Consider the following 17,816-nt stretch of genomic DNA (forward strand, 5'->3'; position numbering starts at 1 on the left):
GGAAACATTTGATGTTCAAAATGCAGTCCTTTGAATTTGATCTTCCAATCTTAAACTGAAATTCTAAATTTTTCTCGTATCTATTATAGTTTAACCCGATTGAAAGCAATAACAATGAGTTCCCTGATGCGATTCTTCTTCAGATTCTATATTATCATAACTTCCAATTTAAAAATTGGGGGTGAGTATCTCGAGCACACCGTATCCGATTCTTTGATAGATATTCACGCTGATGATGACGTGGATAATGACATTAATAACGAAGAGTGTTGTTGCACTAAAAAGAACGCGTATTGAATCAAATCTATTCGTTACCAATGAAGACAGTTCAAAATATGAAACAACGATTTGCACTCCTATGTTATTACGTATGAATCTTTGAAAAAATATTGTTTTTATTTCTACTCCTCTTAAAGTTCGGAATCACAAATCCAGTCCTGTCTATTAAAAAAATTTTCGTAAGTAAATAAGTTGATTCTATTGCTTAGTGCTCAATTATTATCTATTTAATAAAAACGAATTATTTGTGTGTGAAAACAACGTTCCAATCAAGTTTATTCATTTAAAATGTTCGGTATGATATTTTTAAAATTTCGGTATATCCCTGTATCATGCTATTAGTATTTAGAACATTTGAGTATAGTGACCTTTTGAAAAACGCGAGGGGCATTTGATAACAGTAAGAGGATGAGCCAGGATGTAGGTAATAGGATGTTAGGTCCACATCAACTGGCTTCTCTATACACCCAAAGTACTTGCAAGGATTCTTCAAACTGATATTGCGAGAAACGTTACATGATAAAATATCAATCAATATTCTTTGTTCCTTATCGCAGTTCATGCGTAAAAATTGTGCCTAAATATTTTTTTCTGTTTTAAAAGTCAAACAATGAAAAAAATTTTGTAAAAATCCCTTCCATAGAATATTAATACGTTGTATAACCACAAAATTAATACTCTAATCAATTGTAATTTCTCTATGTCGACAGCTACTTTTTTTAGTCTTATGCAACATAAAAACAACAGCCAACCTATAATCGGTCTTCTTTTCCATAACTAATAATCTGACATTTCAAAAAATTTTAAAAAAGAAGACAGAAGTTTAGGTTGTCAACAATTAAAAAAGAAGACGAAAAATTTATTCAAACGTCTAAATGTGTTCTTGTATAGTTATTTTAAAACATTAAATGCTTAATAAGTGTTATTTTATTGTTTGTTATTAGTGTTTTGGTGCAAATTCATCTAATAGTTCGAATAAATTACCATTGAAATACCCTATCATATTTGATACATGGAAATGTTGGATTACAGGTACCATTAATATCTCATATATTATATATTGTAATAATTTGTGAATAATATTATTAAGGACAGTTCTAATTTCATTTGAATGTTGTGTTTGCTGCTCGCCGAAAATTTTGTAATCAATTTTATATTTCTTTACTACATTTTGTATTAAATGTTACATATTTTCTTGAAAAATATTTAATATCAAGTTTAACCATTGAGTTACCTAAAATTTACTTTATTTTAAGTACTTTCTCGACCTAACCTGACCTTTAAGGTAATTAGCAGCTAACCAAAAATATATTCTACTAGAAATATTCTTGAAATAAAATAGATTTAATGATTGTTTATATTTTCAGGGTGAAGAGGCTAGGAGCATTCATCAACATATCTAGAATTCCTGAGGGGGATTCTGGCATACAAGAAAGGAAAACAGATAATTAAGAGTAGATATATAGCAGAATTTATGGAAAAGCTTTTAAGTGACAAATTAAACTGTGGCGACTACAAATTCAACATTTTCAGCAGCTAAAGAGATGGTAAGGATATTGTTTGTGTCAGTGTAATTAATTTCTCACTTAGATTGTGCTGGTTTTGGTAAATTACTGTAACTAATATCTTCTTTACAGAACAAAAATAATATTAAATAGTAGCATAGATAAAAAATTATTTCACACTAATTTGTTTTATTTTTAGATCCTTTATTTATTGTAGAGTGGGTCGAGGAACTAACGAGAATGCAACGGAGGATAGAGGACGAATAAGGTAAAAAGAAAGATTATGGTGAAAAGAAAATGAGTTGAGGTGGTACTGAGCACACTGTTTACTGTTATCACTACTACAACATGGCATACATGAAATTGATTGTAGGTGAATTGCAATTATTAAATAATTTTAAATGTTTCCCATCTTCTTCACAGAAATTTGTTCAATTTTGAATTGTTTTTTATTGCAGAGCTGGTCGAGGGACTAACTTATACAATATGGAGGATATAGGACCAACGAGGTATCAAAATTAACTTGGATTCACAGGATTTTCTTAAAAATGAAGATAAAGACCAGAGTGGATACGAAACCACTACAAAATGGCATACAAAAGTGGTGGTAAGTAATTTCTTCTATAAAATTAGTCTAATTTTTGTCTTAGTTTGTGATAATTTTGGCAAATGTCACTAATGTGCTCTTCACATAGAAAAAAATAATGCCAATTAGGAATATTAATAGTTCCCATCTTTTCACAGCAGTTAGTTTTATTTTGAATTATCTATTTTAGGACTAGTCGAGGGACTAACTTGTGCAGTACAAAGAATGAAGGACCAACAAGATACTTCAGTTCCTTCCCTTTGGAAGAACCTATATGTATTATAGATTTATATTATAAATAAAGAATTTATTACTTCAAGCGGTTTTTAAAAACCCTGACTAAATTTCTAAATAAAAAAAAAATTTACGTTATTGTAACGAAATTCGAGTTTGTATCAGGAAAACAGAAGTCGAAGAGATATACGGTTTAAAAGTTTAAAGATTTTTTGTAATTTTATAATGAAGGGTTTCCGTGAAAATTCAATTTTTTCCTCTTGATTCACTCACCGACATCTGCCCGAAAAGACACAAACTTTCCTCTCTACTATACAGCGAGAGCTGAGTGGAATTTAAAATGTGGTTCGAGCATTCTGGCACAGAGGACGCACGTTTTTTTGTAGCGCCTGTCATATCCGCAACCCATTATACGACTCGCATAGATAATATGAAATAAAATTTTTTGAAATGAAACCTCAATACTTTCACTTATTCTACGATTTTATCGCCGTCTACCGAGCGATGTTGGAAAATAAAAATAGTCTTCTCCGACAACCAGTTTTAAGCATAGTGTATGATTGGTTGAGACTGAAAATTTATAATCAATTATATTCAAATTTGAAATTTTTTAAAACATTTACTTATCTTTTATTAATTGAAGAAAAACAGAGTACAAAAATTTTCATGTATTAAATTTTCATAAACGTCTCGACTACAACCTATTTTCTCTTTTCCTTTTTTTAAAACGAACAAGGGCCATTTATTTCTTACTAACAATAAAATAAACAGTATTTCTAAATACATATTTATATTTTTACTCATTTTTAATGTTATCTTCAGCTTACAGAATGTTATCTTTAATTGATTCTTTCTCCTTTTATCACACAATTATTAATGACTTTGAATTATTTTGATACAATTAACACGCTTATATTAGCTTCCTATGGATGTGGGTTTGTTTGAGAGCTTGTTTTTTTCCAACCCTCCTTTGGATTAAGAGCAAGTGACTTATTTAATAAAAAGTTAAAACCTCCGATCACCGTGTTGCAAATTAAAAACTTCGACAGCCTTACCAACTACATCATTATGGCCCTATACAAGTTTCGATGAGATGTAGGTATATAAGCAGCGAAGACATTATACGAGGGTGGTATCAATTAAATGAATATAGTTTGAAAAGCCAAAAAACACGCTTTTGAAGCATATCAAGCTAAAAAATTGAAAATGATGCATTTATACAATAATTTCATTCATTATTGTTTTGAGCTTAATTTAAAAATTATTTTCTACTTTTTAGTTTGATGTGCTTTAAAGGCGCGTTTTTTAATTTTTTAAAACTATATTTATTGATCCAAAATTGGATTAAGACATATTAAATTGTCGTTGAAGACTAGACAAATTGAACATTTCAACTTTCCTTGGACTCAAAGAACAAACTTTCAAGTTAAATGTCTAGATAGGAAAAATTTGTTCTCATGTTCCAATTCTTTAATTTTCTTAACACATTTCGTAGTTTGGAATATTTTTCTACATGGGCGTAACTACAACAGAAATAGTGACAAGAAAATTATAAATATATCGAAATAGTTGAAGGAAATGGGTTAATAGTATTTTCCAACGGAATTTACAACTTTTCCACGCGATTTAACTTCAATAATTCAATAATAATTCATCTCCTTAACTAGAATCATTTTTTTTGTATCATTTATCTGTTTCACTGTAAATTCAGTAGGTCGTCGAAGAATTGTAGTGTGCAAGACGTGTGGAATATGTACTGAATATTTTTATACTTAAAGTAGGTGTCGGGTCAGAAATCAGTTTCACGTAAACTAAAAAATATAGGAATATATATTGAATATTCGATTCTATATGTGAAAATTAATTTTCAAAAAGTCATAAATGGAATTTATTTTGGAAATTTTCGAGATTAAGATCAAGGAAATAATTTTTACCAATTTTTTTTGTACCTCTCTGTATTTTACTTTCAAAATACAATTAATACTTAAATATGAAAAATAATGTGAAAAGCAATTCATCGGTGGTTTTACTTAATTTCCATACGTTTTTTTATATAATTTTCCCTTCAACTTTTCCCATTTTTTTCTACATCAAAGTAACCTCGTATAAATCACACTAAAGAGCGGCCATTTTTGTTCCGATTTTGTATTAAGATAATAGAAACACGAGGAGGTAAACAAGAATAAGTTTGTATTTAGGCAACTCATAGACACCATTTTTGTATCAGGATAACACAAAAAGAAGAATTATTAAAAATATCTCTAAAAGTTTTGTTATTGTGAACTTCAAATCATATTAAATAATTTAAAATAATACCGTAAGAATATGAAAAAGTTTAACAGTAATACTTATGTGTATATAAAGCTAAGCTATGGATTGACTTGCAGTGACTACATCCTTTAGTGCTTGTAAACATTATTCCACGGCGTTAATGCTTTACCTTAACAAGCAAATACTGGAAAAAATTGTAAGTACCTAATAATATTTAGGACATAAATTACATAATCTAAGCGATTTCCCTAACAACACAAATTTTACATAACCTATAGGTACAGAGAGTGCTTTTCAAAAACTAAGAAGGAAAATTAACGTAAAGAAAAACATCTTGTAAATTAAAAAGAGACTTCATTGAATAGTTAAACAAGCATAATAGAGCTGTAAATTTTACTTAAATTATTTAGATCTTATTTTATCCTTATTTTGATATTCATGATGAAGGTGATCTATATATATATATATATATATATATATATATATATATATATATATATATATATATATATATATATATAAGCAAATTGTCAGTGTCAATATCATATTTTGATAAAAACTTAAAGAAAAGTCGAAACGTCAAAATTGATCTTTCTTTTAAAAACTATCAAAAAAACTAATTTTAAAACGGAAGAAACCTAAAATCAAGAATTTTTCTCATTACACACTGCAGATGTTATTTATATACTTTTATATTGAAATTTAATTTTTATAATTGATAATTAATTTTAAAATTGTTTATTGTACCTATTTTATCGAAAAAAATTGACATATATTGAATTTTTAATAGATATAATTCAAAGAACAAATAACATGAAAAATAATATAGATAAATAAAACAAGGACATAAATTTGAATTTTTTATTAGTGCACACAGATTTTAACAAATTAATAAAATAAATTATGATAATTCTACTTTGAATTGTATGAATTCATGTTATAACACACAAAATTACATTGCAAACGATAATCTAAAATTAAATTACATGTAAGTTATTTTGAAAATGTTTAAAACTATAAGAAACATTTTGATGAAAAGGGGAGTTGAAATTCCATGAAAATCGATCTGAAACAAACAGAAATAAAGGCAGTACATTAAGTTAAGAAACCTTATTTTTATTAATAAAAGAAAATTATAATTTAGGTCTGAAACATATGTCTATTAATTATATGTATACACAGATAAAAAAGATGATAATTATTGTCAAATCACATTTTCTCTTAATTTGTATCTCATGTAGTGAAAAATTGACTATTTCTTCAACACAATTTCGTAGATACTTGATAAGACAATGAAGCAGCTCGAGTAGAGAAAAGCTTACTTACAAGATCTTCACAATGATTTTTTTGCAAGCAAAAGCTAGGCTCTATACCTGTAGGAATTCGTTCTTTTTACATTTATTCTTAAAGTATATTAAACTAAACCCCGAATTTGATTTTAATTAAAGAGTAGCTGTTTTTCGACAAGAGAAGAAAGTATCAGTTAAGATGATGTTAAAAATTATGTATTCAAATCCAGAAAGAAAATAATACAATTATAATTATTACTGACGATTTTTGGTACTTACTTCTCTAGGAGAAAAGTGTGTTTGATATGTTTAAAATACGAAAGAAAATGTATGAACTTTGTTTATTTATTATAATAATAAACTTTAATAGCTTCACTTCATAACACTCACTTACTCGACAAAGACCATAACAACTTCAGACTCATTAAAATCACCGAAAAGTTCAAATTTTCATTAGGATAACAGAAACGCGAGGAGGTACACAAGAATAAATTGATAATTAGGCAACCAGTAGACACCATTTTTATATCAGGAGACAGGAAACGAACTGTCAGTTTTGTTATTGTGGGTTTGAAAACAATGTTTACATTTTTAAATCATATTTTTTAGAGTAAAATGCTATTGCAAGAATATGAAAATCTTTACAAACAACATAAGTGCCTCAAATTAAAGGTTACAATAGCCAGGTTTTATATTTATATATGGTTAAAATAGCATATTGAATATATTTACGAAAATAGTCATACTATTTCCATCAAAATAGAACAATGTCTTGATTACAGGAAATCCAAATGAATATTAAATTTATATGAATCTCCTCCAACATAGGAATTCAGGATAACGAAAAAAGTACGATTACAGTAAACGCGATATTCGCCAGTGATTTGAAACTTTTCGTGAAAAAGATAGTGATAAGTGCCTAGTAAAATCCTCGAAATAGAAATTACACAAAGCTTAACCTAGTGAAAAATCCTGGAAAATAATACCAAGCAGGCGGTTCAACCAACTACTGCTGACAAAACTAAAGACAGTTATTGGACAAAACTGAATTACCCGTGTTTTTACATAGATATACCAGTAAGTAATAGTGAAGCATATATTTTTATTGATTGTCCCAAGTATTAATTCACAAAGTATATTGGAAGCTGCACTAATTTAGAATTGCAATTTAGATATGGTCGTAGAAATAAATTTATGTAAAAATTATAAAATAAGTCTTTCTTCCCTGATGGTCAATTTGTTGAGCCGATAGTAAAAATTAAAGAAGAAAGTAATTATTTATGAGTCTGAACGATTTGAAAAAACCATGTATTAATATAGTCACATCTTCACTACACATTGATGATCTGAAAATGTTTGTGTAACAAATAAAATGAAGTTGAAATATCTAATTTTCTATTAGTAGAAAGTATCATATTTGTATATTTCACACTGGTCAATGATTAATATATAATTTAGGAAATACTTTTTAGATATTTGAGGTAATTCTTTCTCTTTAGAACTCTTCATATCCTTTCGTTGGGATGTTAGTTTTCATTCTTTTATCAATTTTATTCACTCTTTCCATTCCTTTGCTATTTCATTCATCTGCTGTACTGTTTTCCCTTGTCATCATGTGCTACTTGTCCTAATTAAATTTTTCTGGATTTTCTTTTACTTTTATGTTGTATCACTTTTTCTTATTAGGCTTTGTGGTTTTCCTCTCTTTAGACATCTTTCAACAATAATGTAATTAAAAAATAAATGTTCCAAACATTTTCAATCTTAAAACAAAGTGTAAAACATTAGAGACATCCAATGAATTCTAGATAAAGAAGAAATAAAATATTGAAGATGATTTATTCGGATTAATGAAATACATATCATACAAGGGTTTATTATCTATTAATTTCAAAATTTTTAAGGCCTAATTTCTTATCCTTATCTCTTCTTATCATATACTTATATAGAAATTACCCTTTTCTATTATAAATGAATATTCTCCAGTTTCAAAATCTCTGATTATGGGTGAATAAAATTTAACATGTTGTCTTAAAATTGTTTATTACCATTATTTTATTACAATAAAAAATTATATACAAAAATTTCTGGTTATTTATTAATTTACAAACGAGGCACCAGTAAATTTCATTGAAATCTTATGGGTCCTTTGTTCATCTGCTGGTTTATTTATTTTCAGATGTAAATTTTGTTATATTGGTTAAAAATGTTTTTAATTTCTTTGTTTATATTGATTCCTATTATAGCTTGAGTTTTTTACAGTAAAGTTCAACATTCGCGAATTTTTTCTAGCGATTTTAAAATAATATGTATTATATAATGAACTCCACTTCCTTATTCAATTATACACTGTGTATCATACAATTATGAATGAATAATATAATATAATGTTAACCGAAGATTTCTTTGTACAGTTTATATTTATTTAATAAAAATAAACAGAAATAAATAAAATGTGAAATGGTTTTTCATTTATTCTCTTTGTATGCCCATTCCCTATAATTTCCTGTGAAATAGTGAATAGAAAATCACCTCACTTGCTTGTAAATTATTGTTCTAATTCTGGAATGATCGACAGGTATCAGGTAAAACAAGAAACTGCTGTTGTATATCAGATTAATTCATATTCGTAAAACCCTTGAGGATAGGCAACCAATCATACACTAGGGTTAGAACTGGTTGTCGAATTACACGTAGAAGACTATTTATAGAAGAAAAAAGATTTTTTTTGTCATTTTTATGAGAAATTTCCTAGCTTAATGATTTTTTTTCTGAGAAACTGATCGCTTTAATGGGATCCTCATACCAAAATACCCCCCGTGCAAAATTCAAGAGGAATCGGAGACAAAAGATTTTTTTTGTCATTTTTGTAACAAATGGGTTAACCTTTGAAAATTTGAAAAAATGATATAATCCGAAAGCATCGGAAAAACACGTTGTTACAAGTATTTTCTTATGGAGATTCCGAAAATCACATTAGTTTTTGAGTTTGAGCAATGGTTTTCGTGAAAATTCAGTTTTCTCCTCTTGATTCACTTACCACCATCTGCCCGACAAGACGCAAACTTTTCTCTCTACTATACAGTGAAAACTGTGTGGATTTATAAATGTGGTTCGGACATTCTGGTACAGAGGACGCACGTGTTCGAATGAAACCTCAATCCTTTTACTTATTCTATGATTTTACGATTTTATCGCCGTCTACCGAGCGATGCCGGAAACTATTAATAGTCTACTCCGTGTAACTCGACAACCAGTTCTAAACATAGTGTTATGTATAATTGGTTGCCTCTTCTTAAGGGTGAGACTAAACTTATTTCTAAATTTGATATTTTTAAAAACCGCTATATAATCACATCAGAAACAGGAAAGTATCGAAATAAACATGTGGTATCATGTATTTTGTTATGGAGATTCCAAACATCACATCAGTTTTTGAGTTTGAGCAATGGTTTTTGTGAAAATTCAATTTTAATGACTTTTCTCCACCTTTCCTCGCTTAATGATTTTTTTTTTCGGAGAAACTGATAGCTTTTGTCATTTTTACAACAAAGGGATCAAAATAATTCGTACCATCCGAATAATCGAAAAGAAAACTATGGAATATATGGATGAATATCAGTTTTCTAATATGAAGTACAGTTCCCCAAAAAATCTACTTTCGTTGGTTGATTTCTCCTGAAAGTGTTTTCATACCGTCTGTCATATCCACAACCTGTTATACAACTCGTGTAGATGAATATCCATTTTTTAAAATGAAACCCAGCTCATTATTTTTCTGAGAATAAAATCATTGATTTTAGGTTGAAAGAAAGGTTTTATGGAGGAATGAAATAAAAAACATATGTTTCCAATATTAAATTTTATTTAACTAAATATAACATGATCACACAACATGTAGTGCACAAATTATAAGTGTCAATATACAATGTTTTTATACAGGGAGTACCAATAAAAGTAAACAAATATTACCTAAAAGATTCAATATTTAGACATGTTTATTCTTAATACAATTTGTCCTGATGCGACTCTACTACTAAACATCTTCATTTGATTTCTTCTGGTTGTTCCTTGGTACCGTCAAGTTGTTCTAATCTATATCAAGCCCAGGTATCTCCCTTAAACAGGATCTGTCAACTGGAACGTCTCCTACAAAAAAAAAATATAATTTTAATAAGATGGATTTTTCCGATCACGAAACTTTCTTAATCCATTGATATAATCAGGAACAAAATACTAAGGATATGATGATACAAGTTAGTAAGACAGTGGGTGGTTAAGAGCTGTTATGCATATAGGCCTCCTAATAAGCCCATTGTGCCACACTGCCGATCCCTTTGGAAAAATTGTTCAAACACCTTGGCTTGAACTTCTAAAGAGACAATCACCGATGACGAGGTCTGCAGTTTTTTCCTCCTCCATGGACCTGCAGTATTCCAATTCGTCTATGATGCCTATAGAATCGAGATGGCGTCTTAGATGACCGTCTCCATCAGTCACCAGTCTTATTTCATGTTTGTTTAAGCATAGCAGTTGATTGATAAGCCAGACAGAAGGCTCATCTACACATGCTTTAGCTTATCTTATACCAATCATTTTCATTATTTCCCAAGTGACCAGGCATCCAAACGAACTGTACTTAGCAGACAACACTTTTATGCACTCCAGTACTAGCCAAGAGCCCATTAATTTGACCATTATAGCTTTTAGACTAGCAAATACTTTGGCTTGAAGAAGGTAGCATGCTTATTTTGGGATATAATCACTGCTCTGTCCATTCATTGATTAGTTGGTTCCAATGTTCAGTATTGGAGACTCAGAAACATGGTTTTATGTCAATACCGTGTGCCTTCAAGGTGTTATTAACAGTCACAGGCGCCATTTTGTGACTGCCCATCAAAATGATTGGACATATCCCTGCATACAACCCCTACATCCAGATTTCACAAATCAATTACTCCAGTCTACAGAGGATTAAGGGATGAAACATTATACAAATTAGAATTAGTTTTGTAAAAATGATGATTAAAAGATAAATAAGAAGTAAGAAATAACAATAAGATATAAAAATTTATAAGGGAAAATAAATTCACAATTATTTAAAGTATACTAATTAAATCGAAATTATTCAGATCACAATGTTTATTGCTACCAATACATTAACACCCCCAATTACATTGTCTGACATGCAATTAGATAACCAAAGTAAACTGTTTACCTTCAGTCTCTGAAGATGATAACTTGGTTATCAAAACGCGGCACATAGTGTAATTGTAAGTGTAGGCATAGTGGTAGAAGTAAATAGTGTGATCAGTACGAATATCACCAAGGGTTCTAAGTATTATAACTAGGATGAGTTAGATTGACTTGAAAGGATAAAAATTGGACATTTTTGTATAACTTACCTGTCTCTGAATACTGATTCTTCATATACTTCAAACTTTGATACTCATCCATTCATCCAACAGATTTACGTTGTATTGTACTTCTACCATCTCTTACTTCCATTTGTTTCTGCTTACTTACTTAGAAATAAAAGTAAATATTAGGGTGGACCAAAAAAAATGTTTCAATTTTTTTTGCTATTACATCTAATATGACGAAAAAACTATATCAATTGATATTGATATTAACAGTTCAAACTTTACCAGAATTTTTTTTTATTATCTTGAACGATATTTTCATCAGGTCGATAATAAGGCCAAGAAACTGTAATGTTGGAAAATAAACGTAAAAAGAAAGTAAAGTAATGTTCTGTATTATAAAAGCGGAAAATGAAATAAAAAGACAGACAAAAGAAAAGCTGGAATGTAGAAGTAATAAAATATCTTATGGGAATGCCAAGATAATAAACAGGAAGCAGGTATAAGAGACTGGAATACTGGATGTGAAGGCAAAAATAAGAGGTAGGAAAAGGAATTATTACAAAGACGCGAATATATATATATATATATATATATATATATATATATATATATATATATATATATATATATATATATATATATATTATACTAGCACAATTTTAAGATAAAAAAAGTAGTTACATAAATAAAAGATATAATTTCTAAGTTTAAAATAATCCTTATAGTTATTATAACTATGGTAACATATAATTTTATCATTATTATAAATAAGTTAAAAAACACATTCTTACCTAAACAATATGTTAAAACTGGATGTTTTTGAGGTACAAATAGTAAATTCAATGGAATTCTTCAAATTGTATAAGCTCTTTTCTTCTTGTAAATCTAGTAGCACTTTCGACATCTAAAGAAAAATAAATAAAATAGATAAGAAAATAGAATTTATTTCAAGTTTTATAGAGTTTGAGACTGAAACTACTTCATCTTATTTCCGTAAATATGATCAAAAAAATAATATTTACATCATATAAATTTTATACTATTCATAATCTAATTAAATCATATAAATATGACAATGGAAATGCTTTATGACCCTTTAAAAATAATGGAAATTAGGAATAACTACCTAAACAACAATTGAATATTACAAGAACTTATTATTTTCCACTAATATTATACATTTCAAGACTATAAAATTATTTATTTCTCATACATAACCTCCACTAATTTGACAGCTGGTAAGACATAAGTATGTGTGAAAACCATAGTTATTACAGGTATTGGTAATATCTCTATGGTAAAAAAACAGACAAATAAAACAGTCTTTAAATCTTATGTGAAACAAATCCTTTTATCTATGCATCTATATATATATATATATATATATATATATATATATATATATATATATATATATATAGTATAAATTTAAACTATATATATATATATATATATATATATATATATATATATATATATATATATAGTATAAATTTAAACTATATATATATATATATATATATATATATATATATATATATATATGCATGAAATTAGTGAAAATTTTAAAAAAATTATTCGAAAATGTGTTAAAATAACGAAAACTACATAACTTACGTAGATTTCCAACAGTGTAAGAAAAGGAACTGGAAACCTAAATCGAAAAACAAGTTTGTATCTTCAGTTCTAACAATTTGTTTCTTATAGGCATATAATGCCTATGTTAGGGCTGAAAACGGACGAAAATCTTCTTTTCCTACAAATCCATCTATTTGATAAGTGGTATCGTAATTTTTGTTCTCTTTCACCCATCCAGTCTATAATTCGTCATCCTATAAATGTTACTTCTAAATACTGTCAATTTATCAGTTTTTTTGTTTTCAGTTCCTTCATGTCTGATATTTTGATTATTTCTTGCGTAAATTCTCCCATCTTTAACATGTTGACTGCCAAGAACATTTTTACAGTCTTATTTAATCATTTAAATAATTAAAAATACAAAGTTATAACTTAAAATGTAGGCTTTTTAAAAAAGTTGCATTATATGAAAAAATCCCTTGAGGGGGATGATAAATTATAAGTTATTTTGTAGTTGACAGTCAACGTGTTAACTATGGGGGGCCTTTGCTCCCTATTTTAAAGGAAAATATACATAGGACGGTTGGTTAAATAAGGAAAATTGAAAATAAAAAATAAATTATAGAAAAAAATTTAATTAAACATGTATTCAGCGTTAAGGTCAAGAATTGTTTATATTAATGTAATAAAACGTATTCTTTGTCCTTATACCTATACAAGTTTGAAAAAATATAATTACGTTAATTTCAATATGATTTATGATTTTTTTTGGAAGGATCTAGCACTAATTTTATTAGAAATAGCTCTAATTAACATATATAGTTTCGGTCACAATTTTTAATCTTTGTTAACATCCTCCAATGATGCCCCAAGATGTTTTTAATTATTAATAAAGCTTCGTGCAGATTTTGATTAATAAGATCAAAATTTAAAATATATGTTAACACCCTCGTAGATAATTGATGTCCCAAGATGTTTTTAATTACGAATAAAACTTGTGCAGTTTTTGATTAATAAGTTTAATATTCAAATGAAATTAATTTTTGTGTAAGTACAAATGAAGGCTAACAAACTGTATAAGTACAATAAAGGTGACAAAACTGTTGATGTATTTTGATTATATTATATAAAAATTATTTATAGAAGAGCCATTTTTTCGTAATATTAATGCCAGTTCACTAATTATTTTTAAATATTGAGATCAATATCAATAACGTAACATGTAAATAGTTTTAAGGCACTTTTAATACAATAAAAATTATGCATACCTATTTGCACACATCGTAAATCACTTCGTCGGTGATTATATCACCAAATTTTCGATTTACAAACATTAATAACGTCTGTAAATATTATATATGCTTTGTTTTGGTGTTAATTCTTATTTGACAATTGACAGTTGTCAGTGATACCAAAGTTATCCATAAATGGAATGAAATAAACCTGGGATCGTAAAGATATAATAAAGAAGTAAATTGAAATTGAAGAATATATTAAAGAGAAGAAAATTTAGCAGAATTGACGTTGAAAATTGATTAAAAAATATTTTGAATATTGCCTTTAAAGTTATTTGGCCATAGACAATGTGAAAAAACTCTCGAATCAAATGATATTGTGGCAATTCATGATTGTATCAGTGATAGGAAAAAAAAATAGAAATAAAAAAGAAGAAAACTGAAGCGAACGGATTGGAATGAAAGAATATATTGAAAAATAAAGATTAAAAGGGGTAAATTCAACTAGAATGACGTCGAGAGATGATAAAAAGTATTTTGATTACCATCTTCAAATTTTTATTATATTATTTGACCATAGACGATGGAGAATAATAGAGGTATATCAGATGATATTGTGGTAATTAAAAAAGGTTTAAAAAAATAAATCTGAAACGAAATAATTTCTATGGAAAACTACAATTAAAAATGAAAATTGAAAGATGAAATTCGACCACCAAAAAGTATTTTTTCTAATAACGTTTTAACATACAGGGTGAGACGTTCCTCTAGGATTGGAACTATTTCAATAACTCGTGTAAAGAAATCAATAATTCGGTTTTAGGTTAGGGAAGTTATTACGAATTTTTTTTATTATTTTTTTTGCGCATTCATATATTTTGTATAGGGATGTAAATCGATAAAAAATATATTTATTGATATTTTTCTACCATCGATTAATAATATAGTTGTCAGTCTTATATAATACAATATATAGCAAAACAAATAGTGAATGGTAATTGCCTGCTATCACATACGTTTTTTTTTTCTAAACTTATTTCTTAAATAAATAAGGAACTATGAAGAAAAATAATTACACACAATTCTATATTAATTTATATGCTCAAAGAGGGTCTTTTCTTGCGATCCCCTTTCGAATTTTTACCGAAAATATTACCCAAAACCTTCGAAACGCTGTTTACTCCTAGTTTCCTCCTGATTGGTAGAGCTTTCAACAGCTGTACCGATCTAGCTTCCCTAAGTAAAGATTGGAAAGCTAAGGAAACTCCGGCGAAATTTTCCGCGGCGCTGACCTCGTAAAATTGACAACCGTACTGCAGGGACAGTTCCTGACCGTCGTCCACGCATATTTGTCTAAAACAAAATGGAAACTGACACCATTTCGAATCGAATAATTCCACGATTATTATTAAAGTACTTATATGTTTTTGTGATCATTTTGAAGTTTGGCAACAACGGTTCGTGGTTGTTAAAAGACGTAATTGAAAGTTTTAATTATTCGATTACATGGAAATGAAACGTTAAACACCCTATATAATATATAATTAATATTTTTTTTACGTAATACGAAGCTGGTTGTTATAAATACTACATGATACAATTCACAGCGTCGTTAACCGGTAATTGTACATCATCGTATTATAATAAAAATCGTGATTTAAATAAAAGTTGCTGGTTCCGATCCGTTCACAATGGAACCTTCCATAGAGATGCACCAAGAAGGAAAACACGATTACAATTAATTATTTTCATATTTTACAATCAATTACGCAATGGTCATTACGAGCACATTCACTTAGGCACAAAGAAATATATTTTGACGGTATTTACATTGGCGTGCAGGATTTTTATTTCTTCAAGGGAACTAATTTTTGAATAAAAATTATCATAATATACAAGACGTTTAAAAAGTTTAGTACAGGGGAGTAGGTACTGAGTACAGAGATCTAGGAAGGAACGAAGAAGAAATGAAGTAATAAAGAAAAGGAATGGAAACTCCTCTGAAACAAACTTTGAACAACGAACGCTCTGATGGTGTGTAAAAACTACATTAGAAAAGAATTTAAGTTTAGCAGAGGATGTAGATTCTGCTAAGATAATTCGCTCGAAGTGTAGAAATTACGGAGATTTGAGAGTACGAGGATGGTCCCAGAAGTACCTAGAGATGGTGGTAGTTGCTTGAAAAATATCACAATCTGTTTCAAGTTTGGAGACGTCACTTTTTTTGATATTTGTTTAACATTCACTCTGGGTGAGATTGCTCCTTCGTTATCAACTGTAAAATATTGGGTAGCAAAGTTTAGACGAGACTGTACGATCTGCGAAGACCAGCAACGCAGTGGCCGACCGAATAAGGTGACGACTCCAAAAATGTTGAAGATGATGGATGGATGATCTTCAACTGAAAGTGTGCGAGCTAGCAGACATAATAGACATGTCAAAAAGTGCAGTACATCGCATGTTAACTGAAAATTTTAACACGAGAAAGCTGTACACAAGATAGGTGACGCTTTGACTCACAATGGAACAAAAACATCGTCGTGAAAATGTTTCCGTCGAGCGTTTCGCAGAAATATAGCTGTTTCATAACCATTGACGAAACGTGGGTCTGTCGATTCAAACTCGAAACAAAATAACAATCAAAACAATGGACTGAAGAGGGAGGACCTGGTTTCAAAGAAGCCAAAGATCGTTCCAACTGCAGGCAAGGTAATGGCGTCGGTTTTATGGTATGAGCTTGGGATAATTTTCATCAACTAGCTTGAAACAGAAAAAAAACTATCAACGGGTAGTTTTATGTAACGTTTGAGTAAAAAAATAAAGCAAAAACGGCCGCATTTTGCTAAGAAGAAAATGTTGTTTCAACATGATAAAGCATCAGCTCACATATCCGTTATTTTAACGACCAAACTTCATTAATTGATACCTCAAGCACACCTTTATATATATTTAATCCTCTCGGATTATTTTCTGTTTCTAGATTTGAAAAAACGGCTCGGGTATCGAACTTATTGAACATCGTTTGTAAATAAAAGGAAATTGCGTTGAAAGATAAATATTTTTGTGTTTTCTTTGTTGGGTCAAGTAAGAAACTAAGTTGGTAGTTAGAGCTATCCTAAATTCTGAAAATCAGTTTTAAAAATTGAGTATCTTCAGTGCCACGTCGTAAAAAAGAGATGATTAGATCTTCTGGGTCTAGCAACAACATCCGAAAGGTAAAAGAAAAATTAATTAGAACGAGATTTTGTTATTAATATAGGATGATTATATAAACTATAGTTGAATTGATGAATTTAGAATATTTTTTACTATTGAAATCCGATCGGAACGTTACTGTAAATTTTGATTTTTTTACTTTCGTCGAACGTGGCCATTGCTGAGTAATCATTCCAAAGATCATCATATTTTATTCTAATAGAATTAATGAGCGTGTCGTCCTTTTCTATTATAGGAAATGATCAACGATAAACTAT

At 28.7% G+C, this 17,816-nt stretch overlaps 1 protein-coding gene and 2 long non-coding RNA genes across 7 annotated transcripts in view; 2 read left to right on the forward strand and 1 right to left on the reverse strand.

Moving 5' to 3' along the window:
- The first annotated feature begins 1,139 nt into the window (after positions 1-1,139).
- LOC130447660 (uncharacterized) lies at positions 1,140-2,685 on the forward strand. Of its 2 annotated transcripts, XR_008910274.1 has the most exons (5): positions 1,140-1,311; positions 1,647-1,826; positions 1,984-2,153; positions 2,243-2,391; positions 2,561-2,685. It is a non-coding gene; the product is annotated as an uncharacterized LOC130447660 (long non-coding RNA). The 2 variants fall into 2 exon arrangements; XR_008910273.1 differs by having other exon boundaries at positions 1,984-2,391.
- Positions 2,686-4,824: 2,139 nt separating this feature from the next.
- LOC130447397 (uncharacterized) lies at positions 4,825-8,625 on the forward strand. Its single transcript, XR_008910241.1, has 2 exons — positions 4,825-5,071; positions 6,947-8,625. It is a non-coding gene; the product is annotated as an uncharacterized LOC130447397 (long non-coding RNA).
- A 1,386-nt stretch (positions 8,626-10,011) lies between these two features.
- LOC130447904 (ras-related and estrogen-regulated growth inhibitor-like) overlaps positions 10,012-17,816 on the reverse strand; it is a 157,248-nt gene continuing 149,443 nt past the window's right edge. The window contains exons 5-9 of one of the 4 annotated variants that reach the window (XM_056784955.1): positions 14,377-15,696; positions 13,148-13,362; positions 12,322-12,434; positions 11,570-11,685; positions 10,012-10,313 (exon numbers count right to left, since the gene is read on the reverse strand). In XM_056784955.1, the coding sequence (XP_056640933.1) occupies positions 15,438-15,696 (259 nt within the window). In that variant the 3' untranslated portion in view covers positions 10,012-10,313; positions 11,570-11,685; positions 12,322-12,434; positions 13,148-13,362; positions 14,377-15,437. Of the gene's footprint in view, positions 10,314-11,569; positions 11,690-12,321; positions 12,435-13,147; positions 15,697-17,816 lie in introns of all 4 variants that reach the window. The other 3 variants (XM_056784952.1, XM_056784954.1, XM_056784953.1) reach the window with 3 other exon arrangements.

The sequence above is a fragment of the Diorhabda sublineata genome, chromosome 8, assembly GCF_026230105.1.
Source record: "Diorhabda sublineata isolate icDioSubl1.1 chromosome 8, icDioSubl1.1, whole genome shotgun sequence".
In the NCBI taxonomy this organism is placed as follows: Eukaryota; Metazoa; Arthropoda; class Insecta; order Coleoptera; family Chrysomelidae; genus Diorhabda; species Diorhabda sublineata.